The sequence below is a fragment of the Ptychodera flava genome, chromosome 7, assembly GCF_041260155.1.
Source record: "Ptychodera flava strain L36383 chromosome 7, AS_Pfla_20210202, whole genome shotgun sequence".
Classification (NCBI taxonomy): domain Eukaryota; kingdom Metazoa; phylum Hemichordata; class Enteropneusta; family Ptychoderidae; genus Ptychodera; species Ptychodera flava.
In genome coordinates, this window is record NC_091934.1 from 25,182,385 (window position 1) to 25,197,153 (window position 14,769).

Below are 14,769 nucleotides of genomic sequence, written 5' to 3' on the forward strand. Positions count from 1 at the left end.
ATTACCATGCCACCTACAAAACCAAAAAAAAACATCATTTCGGGGCACTTTTTAATTGAAATCATGACTAAAAGTTTCTTTCAATATGATCAACCTTTAATGAGAAACAGGGCCAGTTTATTGGGAGTAGTACGTATCTTGATAACTCTTAGCTTATCGTATGGAGGATACCTATTGTTACGTGCAGAGAAAACGAACAAAAGGTGAACTCAGCAGTTAACGTTTAAACAAAATTTATTACGAAAATAAAACTAATTGCTAAGTCAGGGATAGAGTACAAGCTTAAAAGTGTACAGACTACTTATCTCAGCTGGGACGGCAGAGCTCCAGTCTCAGAGTTGTAACAGTCAGTCGGATGAATGAACAGTCCTTTGGCTTGCAGGCTTGAAACTGCACAAAGTCCACAGTATAAATCCAGCGTTGGCAGTGAAGGTCTTGAAAGGTCTTGAGAATGACTACTGCTGGAGTTTAGTAACACACAAGAGACACGATCCCAAAGTCTGACTGGAAGCTGAGCACGTCCCTTTTATAAAGGCATATAAGAACAATCTAGAACTTTTATTGACATGCTAATTACTGTTCTAAAATTATCTCCCTTACCAACTAATCAACTTTCCAGAACATTCCAAACATGACTAATTGAATTCAAGGTTGTGAGGTCATCAAGGGCAGTGACCTTGAGAATGTTCTAGACTAATTGAACTCAGGTCATGATGAGTGTGGGGGGAAATGACCTACATAACACACCCCCTCTTCAAAAAAAGAAAATTTTTCAAAGAAAAATCTTTCTTTTACAAATGTAATCTTGAAAAGGATTTAAGTACTCAAATTTTGTTGTACTCTAAAGTAAATTTCTTGAAAGTGAACAACAATAAAATTTCTAAATACGAGAGAGACAGTCTGCAATTAATTGTCTCTGCCTTTGATATGTCTAATGTCAAGATTAAACTCCTGTAACATTAAACTCCATCTTAGCAATCTCTGATTTTTGCCTTTGATTTCTGCAGAAAAACAAGAGGGTTGTGATCAATATAACCACTATTGGCTGATTTGAAGAAGTAACATAAACTTCAAAATGCTGTAAAGCTAATATCAAAGATAAACACTCTTTTTCAATTGTAGAGTAGTTTCTCTGAGATTTGTTAAATTTGCGTGAAAAATAGCAAACAGGATGATCTATCCCATGACTATCCTCTTGCAATAAAACAGCACCAGCAGCCGTATCACTAGCGTCCACAGCTAATTTGAATGGCAAAGTGAAATCTGGTGCAGACAACACTGGAGCACTTTGCAGTATGGCTTTAAGTGTATCAAATGCCTGTTGGCATTGCTCTGACCAAACGAACTTTACTTTCTTTTAAGTAAGTTAGTCAAAGGCTCAGTAATTGTGGAGAAATTTGGACAGAATTTTCTGTAGTAACCAGCCATACCGAGAAAGCGCATCAGTTGTCATTTGCAGTTTGGTATGGGAAAACTTGAAATGGCACTGATTTTGGCATCAACAGGTTTTACCTCACCCTGTCCTACAGTATGTCCGAGGTAAGTTACCCTTGCCCATACAAACTCAGATTTGGCAAGGTTGACAGTCAACATTGCTTTACTCAGTCTCTCAAAGAACTTCCGCATGAGCTTGATGTGTTCCTCCCAGGTGTCACTATACAGAATGACGTCGTCAACGTAAGCTGCACACCCGTCTAGCCCGGATATGACGTCGTTGATCATCCGTTGGAACGTTGCCGGAGAGTTCTTCATTCCAAATGGCATCACCTTGTACTGGAACAATCCGTCTGGCGTAACAAAGGCGGATATTTCACGAGCACGATCTGTCAGAGGGACTTGCCAAAATCCCTTCAGTAGGTCAAATTTCGTCACATACTTGGCTTTTCCCACTCGGTCGATGCAGTCATCAATCCTCGGGATTGGGAAAGTGTCTGTCTTTGTTAAAGTGTTGACCTTCCCAAAGTCCGTGCACATACGATAACTGTGATCTGATTTGGGAACAAGTATGCACGGCGAACTCCAGTTACTTTTACTGGGTTCAATAAAGTCATTGTCCAGCAGGTATTTGACTTCTTCCTGGAGATATTTCGCTTTTGTTGGATTCAGTCTGTATGGGTGTTGTTTTAACAGGCTTACTGTCCCCAACATCAACGTCGTGATAGATGACGTTTGTCCTCGTTGGAACATCTTGAAACAGGTGTTTATATCGTGGAGCAGTTCTTTCACCTGTTGTTGTTGTTCTGGCTGGAGGTGTGCCAACTTTGTAGACTCCAGCTTCTCCAGGATTTCTGAGTTCTGAAGCTTGACCGAGCCCAGCTTTGAGTTTAGAGTATTTTCACTCAAGTCAGTTTCAGTATCACTATCTTCATAATGGTTTGAACTGACTGCACTGACAGGCTGAGTTATAGTAGGATTATCCCTATCAAAATATGGCTTAAGCATATTTATGTGACATAGCTGTTTTTGTTTTCGCCTGTCAGGTGTTGTTATGATGTAATTTAAATCACTCAATTTCTTATCAATTAGATATGGCCCAAAGTAACGAGCATGGAGTGGTTTGCCAGGAACCGGAAGTAGAACAAGAACTTTTTGACCTGGTTCAAACTTCCGTTTTGAGGTGTTTTTATCGTATTTGGTTTTCATTGACTGCTGAGATGACTCAAGATTTTCTCTGGCTAATTCACATGCTTTAGAGAGTTTTGTACGAAATCTGACACATATTGCAAAATATTCAGACAATCATCATCGTCTGATAGGAATTTCTCTTTAACGAGCTTAAGTGGGCCACGGACTGTATGTCCAAATACAAGCTCAAATGGGCTAAAACCAAGAGACTCCTGAATTGACTCTCTAACAGCAAAGAGCAGAAAATGAATTCCTTCATCCCACTGCTTCTCTGTGTCAAAACAGTAGGTCCTAATCATGTTTTTCAAAGTTTGATGAAATCGCTCAAGAGCACCCTGACTTTCTGGATGATAGGCGATGACCTATACTGTTTAATGCCTAGCTGATCCATTACTTGTTGAAAAATTCCAGACATAAAGTCGGAGCCTTGATCGGACTGGACACATTTAGGGAGGCCAAATAAGTGAAAAATTTGACTAAAGCTTTCACTATAGTCTTTGTCTTTATATTTCTCAGTGGTATGGCTTCTGGGAACCGAGTTGATGTACACATTATTGTCAGCATGTACTCATTTCCTGATCTTGTTTTTGGTAGGGGCCCAACACAGTCTATTAGTATCCTACTAAATGGTTCTTGAAATGCAGGAATTGGTTGTAAAGGGGCCTTTGGAATGGTCTGATTTGGCTTTCCTACCATTTGACATGTGTGACAAGTTTTACAGAAATGTGCTACATCCTGCCTGAGATTAGGCCAATAAAAGTGACTGAGAATTTTATGATAAGTTTTCCTGACTCCTAAGTGACCAGCCCAGGGGTTTCATGGGCCAGGCGCAATATTTCAGCACGATAGGGCTTTGGAACCACAATTTGATGTTTTATAGCCCAATCGTCATCAACCAAAACGTCTGGAGGTCTCCATTTACGCATGAGAATACCAGATTTTGTATAATAGGAAACAGAGCTATCTGAAGTTTTACCTTCATCATCTACCCTGTCAAACAAAGACAAAATATCTGGGTCTTTGTGTTGTTCTGCAATGAGATTTGATCTAGAAAATGTCTGACTTTGGTCAGCAGAAGTTTTACTGGAAGTTTCAAATCCACGAGGGATAACGGAATGATCCGTGTCAAACACCTGACTGAGAAAGGTGTCATTTAAGTCAACATCTGTGACATTATTTTTGAGAGTATTTTGATTCTCGGAAGTTTTCTTTGACATGGCTCGAGTAATAGCACATGATGGAAATAAGTCGGGTATCTCTTGTTCAATTGGCTCTGGATCCTGATCTAAACTAGGATTATCAGTCACAAGTGGATTAGTGATGACCTTGTCCCCAGCAAGGTCATTTCCAAGAAGAAGGTGAATCCCTTCAAAAGGCAAAAAGGCCTAATACCTAAAGTCACAGGTCCAGAAACAAAGTCCGAAGACAAATAGACATTATGGAGAGGAACAGGAATGTAGTCATTGCAATCTACCCCCTTAATAGAACTTTAGAACCTGAAAATGACTTTTCAGAAAACGGCAGGGTATCTGCCAACAAAAGAGACTGGGAAGCCCCGGTATCTCTTAAAATTTTGACAGGGGTAGCGGAAGAAAAATCACTAGAAAGTGATATAAAACCATTATGAGTAAATGGTTCGAAAATACCCATAATGCTATCTTGAGAAGAATTGACCTTGACCTCATTAATTAGGGATAGAGGGGTTTAACCTCAGAAAATGTGTTACACACATTATTAGACTCTAATTGAGTTGATGAAGAAATAAAGCCGGTGGGCTTAGATCCACTTTGACCACTTTGACCTTCACGTTTTCTTTTCAATTTGAAACACTCTGACATTAAATGGCCGTCTTTCTTGCAATAATTACAAGAAAGTGTACCAAACTGTTTGTCAGAAGGAGATTGAGACTTGGGATCTGATGATGTGGGAGTGTTACTTGAACTGTGTGAACTGCTGTCATTTGATTTCCTACTCTCCTTTGAGAAATTCTTGGATGAAAAGGAGGAGTTAAATTTACCTGCATTGTTTCTGTAGGAAAGGACTGGGATGGTTTGCTGAGAAATGAAGATTTGTGAGTCAATGAATAATCATCGGCCAAACGTGCAGCAACCTCTAATGTATCTGCCTTTTGTTCATTGATAAACGTCTTGATGTCACTCCGGATGCACCTTTTAAATTCCTCAATCAAACAAGCTGTCGTAATTTGTCATAATTCTGACTGACCTTTTCAGAAGAGCACCAACGGTCAAACAGTTGTTCTTTTGTTCGAGCAAATTCAACATAAGTTTGATCCTTCACCTTCTCACAATCCCTAAATTTCTGACGGTAAGCTTCAGGCACCAACTCATAGCCCTTGAGAATTAATTCCTTCACAGAATCATAATCTGAAGCCTGCTCTACTGACAACTGAATGTAAATTTCTCTGGCTTTACCCACCAAAGCACTCTGCAAAAGCATAGACCAGGACTCCTTAGGCCAATCCAGACTCTGAGCAATTTTCTCAAAATGAAGGAAATATTTATCAACATCCTTTTCTTGGAAAGGGGGAACTAACCTGAAATGCTTAGTGATGTCAAAACTGTCTGAAGGGAAGAATTTTCCTGACTTTCTAAGCTCTAAACGTCTCATTTCTAACTGCAGTCGGTGTTCTGCTAATTCTCTTTCCTTTTCTTTTTCCTCTCTTCTTTCTCCCTTTGTCTTTCTTCCATTTGTAATTCTTTTTCTTTCATTTCCAATTCCCTCTCTTTCTGTCTTTCTTCCATTTCTAATCTTTCCTGCCTATCTTTCTCTCTCTGTCTTTCTTCCATTTGTAATTGCATTTGTATTTTTTCTTTTTCTAATGCCTGTCTCTCTTTTTCCATTTGTAATTCTAGTTTCTTGATCTCCAAATTTGTCTGCATTTCTAATTCTAATTTTCTTAGTTTAAAGGTAGACTCGGGCTCATAATCTTTCAAGGTGGATTCCTCAAATTGGCCTAAATTAACTAAATGTTTTGCAATGTGGTACTGTATTTCCCGCTTGCGCATAGATCTTTTGACATCTACTTTAAGGAAATCGGCCAGTGCAATAAGGTTGTCTTTTTTGAGGGAATCAAATGCGTCCTGATCAAGGTCATCCATAAATTCGTCTGGCTTGAATTCCGCCATGATTGAATTTTGCTGAGTTCACAGTATACAGTAGTTTTGAAAAGGCAGACAAAATGTTGTCAAACGGCTCAAAATATTCGTATCCCGGACAAGCCCCCAATTTGTTACGTGCAGAGAAAACGAACAAAAGGGTGAACTCAGCAGTTAACGTTTAAACAAAATTTATTACGAAAATAAAACTAATTGCTAAGTCAGGGATAGAGTACAAGCTTTAAAAGTGTACAGACTACTTATCTCAGCTGGGACGGCAGAGCTCCAGTCTCAGAGTTGTAACAGTCAGTCGGATGAATGAACAGTCCTTTGGCTTGCAGGCTTGAAACTGCACAAAGTCCACAGTATAAATCCAGCGTTGGCAGTGAAGGTCTTGAAAGGTCTTGAGAATGACTACTGCTGGAGTTTAGTAACACACAAGAGACACGATCCCAAAAGTCTGACTGGAAGCTGAGCACGTCCCTTTTATAAAGGCATATAAGAACAATCTAGAACTTTTATTGACATGCTAATTACTGTTCTAAAATTATCTCCCTTACACAACTAATCAACTTTCCAGAACATTCCAAACATGACTAATTGAATTCAAGGTTGTGAGGTCATCAAGGGCAGTGACCTTGAGAATGTTCTAGACTAATTGAACTCAGGTCATGATGAGTGTGGGGGGAAATGACCTACATAACACTATAACTCTCTATTTAGCGAAGAACTTTATCTGTTTACTGTAACATTAACAGACTTTTTAAGCATCAATCTTGATCTTCATTAACTATGATTATCTTCTTACCAACAGGTGTTGACTGCGGTCGACCAGAAGAAATTGATAATGGTACTTTACAAGCGATAACTTCACATACCCAAATACGATAACTTATTCCTGCAACGCCTTAAACAAGATGCTTGGACAAAATGTGCGCATGTGCCAGGCTAATGCCACTGGTCCGGAATAAAACCACATTGTGAGTCAAGTAAGTAAAGTAAAGTTTAGCTCGTTGTATGCGTGTTACGTATGTTTGTCACTACAATCTTGACAAATCGAAGGTTAAAGTAAACAATATATGAGGTCGTTTTTGATATTTCATGTACGACTTTCCAACTCACGTGTCTCTTTTCCGAAGATCCGATAATAGCCTACAAATACTTGAACACTAAAATCATGTTTCCCTAACAAGATTAATTTTGACTGAACATTGTTAGTTCGTTTGTATGGTACAGACTAAGGAGTCTGAGTCATTTCATACCTCATAAACTCTTTCGAAATATTGCGTTCAACCTTAACTTCATTAACGAAAATGTGTTCTTGTTCGAAATGTGTTCGAACATGAGAGGCCTGAAAATATATTTGTTTCTGGTCATGCACCTGCATCACTCAAAAAATCTGCATGTCTTGTTTCTTCGTCTCTTTGTGGTGCTGTTTTTTTTATTTTTAGGAGTGGGTTGATATGATGAACAGAACCCTAGCCACAGTGTTCTATATAATCAGATAACACATCAACTAAATTACTAATGGCGTACTGATAAAATTAATACACTTTATATGTAGAAGTGCCTTCCTTAAAACTCGTACAGTATTTCGAAACAAGTTGATCGATTCGTTTGGCTTGAAGCAGAACTCACCTTTGCAGCATATGGAAAAGATGTTTGTTACCAAGTTGATGTTTCAGCAAATCTTGGAAAGTAAGTTATATAATGTTAGACAACCTTTTTCAGTCTGTGGTACACAATCGTAAGACGAAGATCGAGATTTTATCGCATATTCGGTGGACGTAGCGTCCTACGAGGTTCATGGCCATGGATGGCTTTCTTGTCAGTTAACTCACCAGCCGATGGTAATCGAAAAACATTCTGTGGCGGATCTCTACTGAACAAAGAATGGGTTGTAACAGCAGCACACTGTGTCCTCAATCCTAAGGCAAATTCTCGGACCTTTGGACACACTCTACCTCTTGCGTCATTTAATGTTACTCTGGGTCTTCACAGACGTTCACGGCAGCGTGAATATGTACAATACGTAAGACAACTTTTGTGTTATAACGTTACCTATTTTTTGCAATTTGTACGACTGCGTGACACAATTTTAAGTGTAATATAACACAGTCAACTTTTCAAGGTAAAATTCTATTACAAAAAAGCAGTCGTTCTTTGCAATAAACAAATTATGTGAAACGGTTGTAACGTCAGTAAAGATTATTCCTTTTGTCGTGCATTAGAAATTTCTCATCTTTCGGATACATCCTCGCTGAATTCCATACACTCTTGTTACGAAAATGTTCTCCGTAATTTATTTCATACACAGTATGATATTACTCAGTTACATTGATAAGTCACCTTTGTAGCACACCCTTTGACGTTTTTACCTTGATGATTCATTTCTTGGTGTTGAAACTGTGACTCACCTCACCATACGAATTTTATTTATTTTGTAAAAAATGAAAAGTGACTCATGCGGGACTCGAACCCACATCCCCCGTATACATTTCGGATGCTCTACCAACTGAGCCAATGGATCAGTCGGAATTACTGTGTGTGTTGTCCTGTCACTTAGATCGGGCTCTTCATTTCATGTGCGTGTATAGTGAGTTTGGTTAAACTCATTACCTAATCTTTCTGCCTAAGGATCCTATGGATTCAACAGGGACTCGCGCAGAAGTCACCAACTTAGGAATTGTTTTTTGGTAATGAGGATCAGTCACACAAATGATGCAAAGCCAGAGAAGTGTAATTTAGAATGAAGTGTAATTAAAGTGTAATAAGTAAGAGCCCAATCTAAGTGACAGGACCGACCAGAGAAATGTAATTTTTTGGGTTTGAAATATTGATTCACCTCACCGTATGAATTCGATTTATTTTGTAGTAAATAAACTCAAAGTGACCCATGCGTGACTCGAACCCACATCCCCTGAATACATTTCGGATGCTCTACCAACGGAGCCAATGGATCAGTCGGAATTACTGTGGTCGGTCCTGTCACTTAGAATGAGCCCCATCTAAGTGACAGGGCCGACCACAGTAATTCCGACTGATCCCTTGGCTCGTGCAGTTGGTAGAGCATCCGAAAATTATACGGGGGATGTTGGTTCGAGTCCCGCATGGGTTACTTTTCACTTCATTTACTAGAAAATAATTCATTTCTTTTGTCTTCGACAGAGGAATGTTGTAGAGATCATCCCTTCCCCACACAACGATCCCAAGACATTTGACGCAGATATAGCACTCTTAAAGTTGGATACTCCCGTAGCATTTACAAAGTACATACTACCAGTGTGTCTTCCACCTAACGATGAAGGCAATAGTGTAACGGACCAAGATAATTTGGCAGTGGTCATAGGATGGGGGAAGACTTTAAATGGAAGGCCGTCTGATATGTTAAGAGAGACTTACGTACCGATAGTGAGTCAGCAAACATGTATTGAAACTTATAATCGTTCGTATGTGGTAACCGATAACATGTTCTGCTCCGGATACAAAATAGGTAAACTATGTTTGTGCTTTTTTCCAAAGGAACTTGACGTCATCGATTAATTTGTTTTACCGACTACCATGGTGGTATCAGCTAAAATTTTTTGTGAATCCTGGAGAAACAGTTTAGATCGCCGCATGATGTCATTGTTTTGTAGAAATCAGAACTTAAAAAGTTAATGCTTTTATGTACGACCAATCTATGCCCAGTAAAAAAGCAATTCACGTTCCTTCTTCGTCGAATTAGATCCTAAGGGTTCGAGCAATATGTGGAAGGTAACACATTAAAGTTCGGTATGTCGTCTTTGACAGCTGCAATCGGTCACGTTTCAGAAAAGATCCGACAAATACGCATCGGTTATAGGGAATGGTGTACGTGGTCATATAAGGTTCGTTGACGTACACTCCTTGGCCGGACATTTTCTCACGGGTCTCATCACAATGTAAAGTTCAACTCAGTGCACTGTGATTGGTTGCCCTCTGTCATAGCGAGCCTTGTTCGGCCTAATAAAAGAGTGCTTCATGTAGTTCCTGGAAACCTTTGTGGTAACCAGTCATTCAAGATGACAGCACCTGAATCAACCATGAACTTAGGACGATGACAAGGATTCAAATTCAAATTAGAAACATGAAGGCTTTCAATTTCGTAGTTCAATTTGACACTGCAAGCTTGATGTTCAGCGACTTCATGAATATGCAACATGTTCTTTTAATTTCAGGACCAATAAGAGCACTGTATTTGCACTTGCTATTTGGTACGGTATAATTCACGGTATATTGTCGGTTGATTGGATGGCTGAGAATCTGAAATTGGTCTGTCACATAAAATTGTGATAGATTTCTTCAACATTTACATTTTCGGAGCCTGGACAGAAATGCCGTTAGCACTGACCAAATTTTTGCTTCATAAAAAGGGTCCATAGCCCAATCGTCCTGACCACTGGAAATAGTCTCCCTCACAATGAACACTCACTGCTCCCAATCTTGGTTGGTTCCGTTGTCAGCCACTTAGATCAGAATGCGTTTCCTTTGAAAGTAGTGGAAATTACATCAATTCAAAGAAGAGCTATTCAACAACTGAAACACGTAATCGATTCTGCCCGTCTAGGCTGCCTCCCCTACTTAGGTAAAGACAAACACAAGATTAATATCAGCCATGAGTGCCTCTCCTAGTTGAACTTTGAAGACTACTATACAGTCTTATTAGGCCAGTTACATAAGTCTTTGTCTTCAAGGATTCCCATGACAATATGGTTCACATATCTTACTGATAAACAATCGATATGTAATGACTAATCGCAGCAAAATTTCGGTCTTTAGAACTTTTGTTTTCCGAACAATGTAAAATACAAAATATACCTAGAGATTGCATCGTTAAAGTATGCAGATTAAAGAACATGCACAATCTGAACAAGAAAATGTAACTACGGCGAACTTAGCTTTCTGTATTTGTCTTTGTTAGTTGTGATTGGAGGAGGCACTAGATGTATACAACCTGATTAAGTGATTCTACAATTGTTTCAAGGAAGAACATAGGAAACTCAATTATGAGGAAGCGAACGCTACAGGATGAGGCTAACACTAGACTCAAGACATCCAATCATCGCGCCAATGGGTGAATATTAATACTACTGAGACGAGAGAAAGAGTTAAGCCAAATAGTGTACTGTAAGTGAACCTATAGGACCACAAGCACCAATCACTGTGCCCGGAAAATATGTTAAGGAAATAATAGATCAATTTGAAACAAGGCTAAAATGACGTACGAATTAAGTGCTGGATAAATGCACAACAAATACGAATCATTGTGACTGGTATATATGTCTCGAACTTTATGAAAGAGGACGGCTAAACCCTCCCGGGCATTAATATCTCTTACGTCTTGAGTAACCTACGATGACATAATATCTCATCCTTTTATCATACACAAATGCAAATTATAAACCGAACGTTATTAATACAAAATGCGAGCATTACATGCCAATACTTATGCAAGTTTTACATCGTAAATAAATACCCACAACTCTTCGCCCATGAACGTTGCAGAGAAATTGTCCTTGGCCCAGAAATTCGGACAACATGGAGGCACAGGTAATTTTCCATAATTTAAATAGCGTCGCAAATTGTTTGAAGGTTCTTTTATTAATTGTGACAGTATCGTTAAACTTATTCTCATTTTGAAGGGGACGGTACTGCAAGGCAAAATGTATTTTCGTAATCATGTCGACCATATACCACGATCGTGTGACGACCAGCATAGGTATCTGGCATTCCAATTTTTTTCGTTAACCAGACAGGAAAAAACGATTTTTCAAGATTCTGCCAATAAAGTGAATTTTCTAGTCATTTGATGTGAATATAGCACACCTTTAATACCCAACGAAACAGGTATAATGGATGTTTGTTATACTCAAAAGTTTGGTGACCTATTGACAACCGGTTAAATGCCAGAGTTGTATGCAAATTTTGATAGTCGTCATGACAACGGTACGACCTTCTCATCACTGAGACATACTGTAGCAGTGCAAAAATAGACACTGGGCTTTCTTTAGGGAGGAGGCATATAATTTCTGTGTAATTGTGATATTGATATTTATTATTGATATATTATATTCAAAATGCAACAAAAATGCATTTTCATTGCCTATCATTTCTTGTGCCTGTCATTCAAGTACGGCAGTTCAGATATACTAAGACTTTGTAGCAAAGTTCCGCCGCACGGTCGTCTTCGCAATTTGCATAACAAAGTCATAGTCTGGCCTTTCTGTGTCCAGCTGGGTTTGACTGCATTTAGCTGGTCCCAAAGTGACAGACCGGACATGGCATGCCAAGTACTGACTGAATTTCAGGTCCCAGGCTTTGGTAGTCCGTGTGGGCTACCATTTCATGGATTTTGGTAGCCCCAGAAAAAAGTTGGTAGTCTGTGGACGCGGGACTACCGCTAATTTCGAGCCCTGATAATGCTTGTTACTGCGCCAGGCAGATAAATATTGACACCTGAAATTAACAATTTCCCCCTTCTCTCTTGTCTTAATTTAAGCCGTGGATGTTCGATAATTTCAGTATTGTTTCATAACAATATTCACTTTACTTTGAGTTTTCTCTTAAATGAGACTAGTTTCGTTTTTTAGATGAAATAGGACAGGTGATATTTAGTAATAAACTTATAGAAAATATCATACAGTCCATATCAAATAAATGCTAATTTTATATTTGTACTATTGGGAATAACATTTGCCCTTGGAAGTAATAAATTATTTCGTTTTGGAACATATTAATATTCAATTTAAAATTTCCAATAAGTCTGCTAACGTAACTTTTGCGTTCACTGTCATGATCACTATTGCTTATACAAACACTTGGTCACGTTTGTACAATGTCACAAGACGGTTTGTCAAAAAATAACAGGAGTATAATTCAAACGTTTCTGGTTTTTTTGTTTTTTTGTTTTTGTTTTTTTTTTGTGGGTATTTTTTGTTTTTACTTTTTAATAATACACTATTGGAGTCTTGAATCGTCGACAAAATTATCCATTTATTTCCAGGACGCTTTGATACCTGCGATGGTGACGGCGGCGGCCCACTGATGCTGCAGGATGAACGAAGTCAAAGACACTACTTGTACGGAATCGTCTCTTGGGGACGTCCTGGGCAGTGTGCAGCTCCCGATTCTTATACCGTGTACGTTAATGTCAGTAACTTCACGCCATGGATTCAGGAAATCACGAATATACAGCCATGAGATGAAAGATCCATTCCTATTTTACTACTGAGAGCGTGACAGCCCTTCACAAACAAGTCGTTACACTCTCACACACCATCAGTTAAATGGAAAATAAGCAGATTATGACAGCTGAGAATACTAGCTAACAGAAAATCATAGTGGGTAAAATGCCTTAGGGGGTATGATTTCGATACCTGGCCAACGGACTTACTGTTTTGTGCATATTGTGCAAAAAATCACTTAAAATTGACACAATCTGAAAGCCTCACTTAAAATTGACACAAACTGAAAGTCATAAGATTTGTAACTTTAAAATATGGACTTTTCCCAATAAAACTATACATGTTTGGTAAGGTCCTTTTCAGAGCTTTCAAAAAGTATAACATTTATATGGTTTTATAATTCATGGTTTGAGGCAGAAAGGGAAACATTACCTCTACCCAAAATGTTGTAATTTCGTTCTTAAAAAATCACTTAAAATCGACACAAACCAAAAGATTTAAGCTTTCTAACTTTTGAATATGCAATGTTTCCCCATAAATCTATATATTTTTAAAAAGTTCTGATGCAGCACTTTCAAAAAATGTAACATTTTATGGTTTCATCATTCATGATTCGAAACAGAAAGGGAAACATTACCCCTACCCCTTATGTTACACACGGATATATGGCATACCGCATACTAAGAAAACAAGCTCATGCACCCACTAAATCTCAAGACACATACTTTTAATGTTGTTTTTCTTTTTTATTGCACTTCGTTGTTCCAAAAAATATATAAATACCTTATGAAAAATTGTTTGGAGGAACGGTAACTTAATTATTGGGTGTGAAATTTAGCAAATTTTACCATCCACGGTCAATGGCCGATATAAAGTCTAATCGACGTTCGAATATTAATTTATCCCTATTAAGTCATATATCAATGAAAAGGCCATGATCTTGGCTTTCTAAAAATGTAATGTTTATAGTATTTTATTGTTTCTGTTTCTGTCGAGCGGTAAATACGTGACCCCTACCCCATTGTTGAAATCCAAGATGGCGGCCAAGATTGCGGCAAAGATGGCGCCAAATGAACCTATGGGACACTATTTGATTTTGGGAACATCAAAATTTATTAAATATAGACCCTAAGAATTACAATAATGTAGGTTAAAAAATACATCCATGGGGTGCATGGGAACCCTACCTTCCGATTAGACTAATACCGTTCATACTTTGTTTATATGGAATAACTATAGTCTTCGTTTACTTGCAGACAGGGTTATTAATGTTGGTCAGCGTTGCAACAGATTCTTATTAGAAACAAAAATATGAATCTTTTTAATACATAGATATTGTATTTGAATGGCCTTTATTTGCTGATAAATTAAAAATAAATTTGCTTTCAGTTTCAGACCAATAAATATCTGCCAAGGAAATATCCGTTGTAAAACCGATGTGTATGTGTTTTCTGTTCCAAGCTGCATACAGAGTGATGAATGAAAGCACCGGCGTTATCCGCTTTCCACCATACGTGTACATCTATGACGATATCGAATGGAAAATCGTGGCAGAAATTGTGTACGTCATCCATCTGGAATTCGACCACTTTGCAGTTGGACATTTATCTACCTGTTATTGGGGTTTGAAGGTATGGACGACAGTGATCGAAATATAATGTGTACGTTCACATTGCACTCATAACAAAAGAAATGTTTCATGAAAATACAGACACCTAGGTTTACCGGGTACATTACATTGTGGATGACCGGATACATAAGCGTGGACTTCCACTCTATGAAAACATTAAGAAATGAGATTTACCCACCGTTTTGAACCCACA

The 14,769-nt window shown here is 38.4% G+C and overlaps 2 protein-coding genes across 2 annotated transcripts in view; both read left to right on the plus strand.

Annotated features, from left to right (window-relative positions):
• LOC139136401 (mannan-binding lectin serine protease 1-like) overlaps positions 1–14,769 on the plus strand; it is a 117,004-nt gene that overhangs the window by 56,909 nt on the left and 45,326 nt on the right. The gene's annotated exons all lie outside the window — the stretch shown is intronic.
• Positions 1–14,769, plus strand: part of LOC139137749 (clotting factor C-like) — an 83,483-nt gene that overhangs the window by 52,236 nt on the left and 16,478 nt on the right. Inside the window, exon 3 of the mRNA XM_070706014.1 lies at positions 14,408–14,577. Coding sequence (XP_070562115.1) covers positions 14,408–14,577 — 170 coding nt within the window. The remainder of the gene's footprint in view (positions 1–14,407; positions 14,578–14,769) is intronic.